The 7,557-nt window shown below is 35.5% G+C and overlaps 2 protein-coding genes across 2 annotated transcripts; one reads left to right on the forward strand and one right to left on the reverse strand.

The window, feature by feature from the left end:
* The first annotated feature begins 1,249 nt into the window (after positions 1–1,249).
* Positions 1,250–2,101, forward strand: LOC145814129 (glutathione S-transferase T3-like). Its single transcript, XM_082910654.1, has 2 exons — positions 1,250–1,492; positions 1,673–2,101. The coding sequence occupies exons 1-2, from the start codon at positions 1,250–1,252 to the stop codon at positions 2,099–2,101; spliced, it is 672 nt and encodes a 223-aa protein (XP_082766780.1).
* A 497-nt stretch (positions 2,102–2,598) lies between these two features.
* LOC114302697 (uncharacterized) lies at positions 2,599–3,791 on the reverse strand. Its single transcript, XM_082910655.1, has 2 exons — positions 3,226–3,791; positions 2,599–3,133 (listed from the first exon to the last, which is right to left on the reverse strand). Exons 1-2 carry the CDS (start codon positions 3,789–3,791, stop codon positions 2,599–2,601), a joined length of 1,101 nt encoding a protein of 366 aa, XP_082766781.1.
* Positions 3,792–7,557: the final 3,766 nt, after the last annotated feature.

Below are 7,557 nucleotides of genomic sequence, written 5' to 3' on the forward strand. Positions count from 1 at the left end.
GCAAATTCATCAAATTCATACCAAAAACAGATTTAAAAAGATTTCATCAAATTCATACCAGAATTCATCAATATTCAATAACAGATTTAAAAAATTTCAGGAAAACGAACATAAATAATCTGAAATTAATTTCTCTCTCGGAGATTTAATCTGAAATAATCTGAAATAAAAATTAATCTGAAATAATCGGAAGAAGAAATTAATCTGAAGTAATCTGAAAGATTTAATTCTGTTTCCCAGAACCTATGTATATATATATATATAAAAATTAATCTGAAGAATTGTAGATCGAGGCTGAATAATTAATCTGAAGAAGAAAGTTAGGGCATTCGTCTCTCTCTATGTATATATATAAATTTGTCTTTGATCTTGCAGGAGATCGGGGCTGAAGAATTGGAGCAAGTTGGAAATGGTGAGAAGTGTGAAGAGTCACCACAAATTTGATGATCTGACACTAAAATTAGACAGGAAGAGCACATATCAGAAGACGAATGTGGTTCGCTCGAAGCATTCGGAGACAGAGCAGCGTAGAAGGAGCAAGATTAATGAGAGGTAATCTCAAATAATCCAAGAAAAATACCTGATCCGAGGGTTGAAGTTCATTGATCCGAAGTTCATCTTCACTGATCCGAGGGTTGAAAAGGGTTGGAAGTTCATCTTCATTGATCTAAAGCTGATCCGAAGTTCATCGAAAGCTATCTCCCTCTGATCTTCACCCATCCAAAGCTCTGATCTTCCCTCTGACCTTCCCTCTTCCCTCTGATCACTCATCCGAAGCTCTCTCTCTCTCTCTCTCTCTCTCTCTCTCTCTCAAGTTTCGAAGCTCTCAAATTGTTAAGAGTAGGTGTGTAAACTTTCCTAAAGTTTATTGAACTTCGAGGCTCTCCAAGTGTGAACTTCGAGGCTCTCCAAGCTCTCCAAGTGTTACTTTATTCATTAAAAAAAATAAAAATTAAATAAAAACATAATTGAAGCATATCTACAACGGCTATAAAAAAAAAAACGGATGAATACAAACCGGCTATAAAAACGGCTATAAAAAAAAGACTCTTTTTTATGTTGAAACGGATATAAAAAAAAACGGCTCTTTTTTTTCTATAAAAACAAACCTTCTCTACTCTCTTTTTACTCAATTTCATTTCACAACAAATTTTTTAAATTACATTTTTATTTATATTTTCTTTACACAATCGGTGTGGAAGGTTCATCAAAAATAAAGAGAGGAAAATCATTCACCATTACTGAAGATATGGCACTTTGTAATGCTTGGTGTCACATTTCTGAAGATCCAATTGTTGGCAATTCACAATCTTATACTCACTTTTGGGGGAGAATTTATGAAAATTATTGCTCCCTTCAGAATGATCAGTCAAGAATTCAAGTTTCTATCCAATCTCGATGGGGTACAATCATGAAATGTTCTAACAAATTTCGTGGATGTTTAGGGCAAGTCGAAAATCTACACCCAAGTGGGATGTCTCAAGTTGATCTAGTAAGATTTCATTTTCATTTATTACGTTAGTTTTTTATTTTATTTTATTTCGTCTCATATAAAAATTAAATAATTACTTAATTAACTATTGATACATATTTTATTTTATCTAGTAAGATCTCATATTTTATTTTATTTATTTTATTTTATTGATACTTACTTAATTCAATATTGATACAGATGCTTCAAGCAAAACTTTTATACCATCAAGTTGAAAAAAAACATTTTGCTTTTGAACATTGTTGGTCAATCTTGCAAAATAATATCAGGTGGCAAGATGTAACTCCTACGAATACGGTGAAGTCAAGGATACATACACCATTTTCCCCTGATTCAGCCCCCGATTCCCCGATGGATAATTGCATTTCTCTTGAAGATGACACCAGTCCAAGTGTTGGCAACAATCCAACTGTTGGTGAGGGCAGTGTCTCTGCAAGGGGTAAAAGGCCGATGGGTAAGAAATCTGCAAAAGAATTATTTCAGAGAAATCAAGTCATTGAAACTGAAGTCCAAAAAATGAGTACACAATTAGACACATTTAACCACCACCTTGCTGAGAAAGAAAAGAAAAAAAAGGAAAGAGAAGAAAAAAGGATTCAAGCACTATAGCAGATGAAAGAACTTGAGATGCAAAAACATGAGTTTGAGATGAGAAAGGAAGAACACCAAATAATGACTACAGACATTTCTCATTTGGACCCTCAGATGAAAGCGTATTACACAATGCGAAAAAATGAGATTTTCGCCAAGTGGTCCTCAAATGTGAGCAACCCAAATTTTTATTTCCCCTACCTCCTGATGAATAATTACGGGATCAATGTTAGTCTTTATTTTTTGCAATATCATTTATTTTTTTATGTAATTGTTAGTCTTTATTTGTAATGTAATTTTTATTTTGTAATGAAATCTCATGTTGTTTTAAGAAACATTTTTGAGTATCTTGTACTTCACAATGTAAAAAAAGACATTTTATGAAAAGATATTAACTGACATTAAAAGACATTGTAAAATAAAAAGACATTAAATGAAGAACATTTTATTAGAATAAAAAGACATTAACTGATAGTAAATGACATTAACTGTCATTAAAAAGATAAAATGCAAACTTAATCTAACTCTCCAGCTCGGAACCACAAGTGTTCAATTAGATCATTGCGAATTACATTATGGGCTTCAACAGATCTAATCCTTTGCCGATTCAACATAAATTGAGCATACTCCTCATTCGGATCGCGTGACACTTGACAGCCCAAATTACTGGTATCAGTCTCAAGTTGTGCTGCACTGCGTTCATTTTTCGGAATATCACGCTCCTCTTCAATGATCATGTTGTGCAAAATAATGCACGTCTTCATGATGTAGTACAGATCCTCATTACTCCAACCTTTAGCTGGCACGCTGACAATATTAAATCGTGCTTGGAGCACTCCAAATGCCCTTTCAACATCTTTCCGACATGCCTCCTGCATCCTCGCAAATAGTTGTCTCTTTACGTCTTCAGGTTGAGATATTGTTTTCACAATCGTTGCCCAACGAGGATAGATACCATCAGCAAGATAATATCCCATGGTGTATGCATGATTATTGGTGTAGTTGGCAGTAGGGGCACGTCCTCTAGTTAATTCAGCAAATAAAGGCAACCTGTCAAGAACAGTAATATCATTTAGAGAGCCAGGCATACCAAAGAAAGCATGCCAAATCCACAAGTCATAGGAGGCAACAGCCTCGAGTACAACTGTTGGTTGTGATAGTGTCCAGTGTAAGCACCAGCTTGGGCACTTGGACATTTATCCCAACGCCAGTGCATACAATCCAAACTCCCTAACATTCCAGGAAACCCGCGTTGCTCTTGCAATAATCTGGCGATGTCTGCTTCATTTGGAGATCTTAAGTAAACGGCTTCATAAGTAGCAACAATTGACCTGGTAAAAAAATTTAAGGCGACAATTGCAGTACTTTCACCAATTCTAATGTACTCGTCTACAGCATCAGCAGGCACGCCGTATTGGAGGATCCGAAGTGCTGCAGTCATCTTCTGTACACTGTATAATCCAGGAGCACCAGTGGCATCATGGGTTTGGATGAAGTACTCATTCACTTGTTGAATATCGCGTAAGATACTAACAAACAATGACCGCCTCATTCGAAAACGTCTTCGGAAGTATTCTTCTGGATAGATAGGATTATCTGCAAAATAATCTCTATAAATTTGTTTGTCGCCTTTGACCCTCTCACGATTAATGTATCGACGACCACTTATGGAATCAACACGTTTGGTTTGTTGGTTTAGGCTTAACATCTGTAATCTTTGTTGTTGCGCTGTGAATAGTTACATCATGATGATATCATCATCAGATGATGATGAAGATTCATCAAAATCTCCACTTAATATGGCTTTACTCAAATTGTTCATTGTAGGTGGATGGGTGAGTGGGTGAATATGAAAATTATAGAAAATCTTCTTGGTGGGTACAGAGAGTTTTGAAGATATGAAAATGATAGGCAGGTGAATATGAAAATTGTAGAAAACCTTATGTTATATTTATAGAGAGAATTGTGAGTGGGTGAATAATGGATGGTTGTTGGGTGGGTGGATGAATAATGGATGGTTGTTGGGTGGGTGAATGAATAATGGGTGGTTGTTGGGTGGGTGGATGAATAATAGATAGTTGTTGGGTGGGTGGATGTGAGTGAATGAATGCTGGGTTAATAATGGATGGTTGTTGGTGGTTGGTTGTTGATGGGTAATTGGCGATTGTTTATTTTTTATGTGTAGTTAAAAAAATTTATTAAATATGTAGTGATATGTTTTTTGGTGGGGTGAATAAATCAAACAACATATTTTTTCCAATTTTTCATTTTTTTTTAATTTTTTATATTTGTCTAGTTGGGAATAAAATAAATATATAATTTTTTTAACAAACAGATAAAAAAATGTCACGAAAGACAAAAAATAAATAAAAATAAAATCACAAAAAACCTATATCCAAACAACACCTGCAAACTTGGAGGGAAAGTTGGTTGAGATTTGCCAAAAATAACAAATGACCATTGGAGCACCATTGCTATAATTTGGCAAAATAACACTATTCATTGCCAAATTATAGCAATAGCAACCTCAATATAGCAACAACCATTGGAGATGCTCTAAGAGCCACAATGTTTGGTTGAGTACCAGAAAAAATACACTCATTCCTATACTTCCACACTGACCAAATCACAGCTACTGGTAAAGCTCTCCAAATCTGCCTCTCTTTCTTTCTAAATTTCCAACTCATCCACCATTGCATCAAACTTTCCACAGACCTAGGTAAAACCCAACACAATCCCCACCAATCCAAAATACTTGGCCAAACTTGCCACACAAAGGGGTACCAAAGCAAGATATGGTTTAATGCCTCTGGTTCAGATTTACAAAATATGCAAAGATAGATTAACATTACTCCTTAACAAACCAATTTTACGTAGGAAAGCCAATGTTTTCATCCTGCCTTTCCAAGCTAACCATGTTATAAAATTAGCTTTGGGTGGAAATAAAATTATTCTAAATCAAAGATGGTGACCCCATTTCAGGTCCTCATCATAATTCACAACTCTTATACACATTACACACCTTGAAGACAGGAATCACCCCTCAATTATCCATCTAGAACCAGATCCTAAAATCATTCCCAATCCTAATTTCCACATTCTCTACATAGAAGCTGTGCAGCCTAGAATTAGACAGAACCATATTCAGGAATGTCCCTCCAAACAGTAAAGACATTAGCAGAAGCAATAATTGATGGCAACCATCTCCTTCATGATGATCCATAAAAGAATATTGAGGTGTTTTGAAGTGGTTTCTGGTTTAAGGATTAATTTCCATAAAAGTGTTACTTATGGGATAGGTGTGAAAGAGGAGATGGTCTCAGAATTTGCTACGCTGCTTAGTTGTCTTAGTCAGAAAATCATAAAGTGATATCCCATCCTCAACCTTTACATTTTTTTTTATTTTATGCACACAATGATTCAATGTTTGTGTCATTTTCTCTATCTATCTATCTATTATTCTCACAGTCTAGTGCCTTGTCTTTCTATAGTTTTATTTTATTTTATTTATTTGGCCAAATAACTTCTAAATCCAAAGTGGATATAAGATTTAGTGGCATATAAAACAAAATATAAAAAAAGAAGAATAAGAAGATTTGAGACAAAAATTCACACGCCTATGGGCTATAGGTCCATTCCCTATTTTTAATTTTCAAAAAACAGCTTTAATGAAATTTCTCAAACATACAACCTTGTGAGGCATTCCCAATACAATTAATTATAACTTGAGCTACATAGTTATTATTAATAATGACAGTAATTAAGTTAACATACCGTCTAATGTCTCGATATTGAGCTCGGAACCTTTGGCAAGGATGGATCTGCTCTTTTCAAAATCAAATTCAAAATCATTGTTCTCCTCGAATGTTAGTATCTGTGTGCTTCCATTTAATTTGTTTTTGCATCCTAATCTTGCTTTGAGCATAGTGGCTCCTCTTAGTGCTATAAAAAGTTAAAAAAAGAAGTGAAACTAGCAAGTCCCAAACGCTAAAAGAATAAAATGAGGTCTTTTAATTACAAATATCATAATTCCCCTAATTAAAACCCATAATTTTTTAAATTTCTTATTTTTTGGGGTTTTGCATAATGATATTTTTTTAGTTTAATGAATGGGTTAATTGGCCCCCAACTTAATAATATATATATATATATATATTTTTTTGGATCGGCAAAACGAAGACTATATTGATGAATTATAAGAAAAATTACATCAATAAAAAGGAGCTTGGAGCTAAAACAAGCTCCAACCTCCTAGTTGGTGAGAAACCAACAAGCAAAACAAACAAAGAAAAAAACCAGTAAAATCAGAAAAAAAGGCACTGCAACTCTTAAACCAGAACAGACAATACAGCACACTTAAAGGCACCAAACAGAATAGGCACTACAACATCCCTACCAAGCACCAAAGCAAAACAACAGCCCTTCAAGCCCCAAAACAGAACAAGTGGATCAGATTTGCCTTGAACTACATTACCATGAATTACAACCGCCCAACAGTCATACCAAACACACTGCCTTGAAGTACAATAGCCCACCATAGCACCAAGATTATTTAAATCAACACAGTAGCAAAACAGATCAACTCAGATCAGACACAACAGCACACGACCATGAGCAACTTGGAACATGTAACACATCAGCATAACAGAGCAGGCACCACAGAACAATACATCAGAATAGAACACCCTCCGAAACAATTGCACCAGAACAGAAACAAAACCCAAAAACAGCAGTACATAGGTTTACACCCTCAGTGCATGATGCAGAATTTCACATTTTGCAAATTAAAAACCAAATCACCAACTGAATAACAAGAGGAAGGACTAGAGGCTCTAAACCACAATGCAATCTGTGTTTTGATAAGATCACACAGCTTTTCAAAATCCAAATGTGACTTGTTAAAAATGATTTCATTCCTCTGCTTCCATAAAGACCAAAGCACTACCAGTGGTATTATCTTCTAGATTACCTTCAATCTGTTGTTGCATCTAAACCCAGTCCACCATTGAATAAGACCAACCACTGACCCCGGCTGCACCCAAGATACACCCCACCATCCAATAATGTTAGACCAAACTCTCTAACTAAACGTACAACACAGCAGCACATGAGACACAGTTTCCCTTTCATTCCTGTAGAAAACACAGTTAACATCAGAGTTGGCACTCAGGATTCCAATTCTTTGCAAATAAGTAGAAGTCTTGATCCTCCCTTTCCACGCTAGCCAAGTAAAAAATTGCACTTTCGGAGGTGCAGCATTCTTCCAGATGAGATCCACCACTTTTGCAGGCATGGTAGATAGTAACTCACTCCACTTGTAGGCAGACGAAACAGTAAAGATACCAGATCTGTTAGCAGCCCAACGCAACCCATCTAACACACCATTCCTGAGCTGTGGAGCAGTTTGTAGCAACTCCTTCATCCTCCTCAACTTTTCAAGTTCCCATTGAAACAATGCTCTTTTGAAAGACAAA

Source organism: Camellia sinensis, unplaced genomic scaffold (assembly GCF_055761805.1).
Source record: "Camellia sinensis isolate YWXY unplaced genomic scaffold, ASM5576180v1 Unanchor1, whole genome shotgun sequence".
In the NCBI taxonomy this organism is placed as follows: domain Eukaryota; kingdom Viridiplantae; phylum Streptophyta; class Magnoliopsida; order Ericales; family Theaceae; genus Camellia; species Camellia sinensis.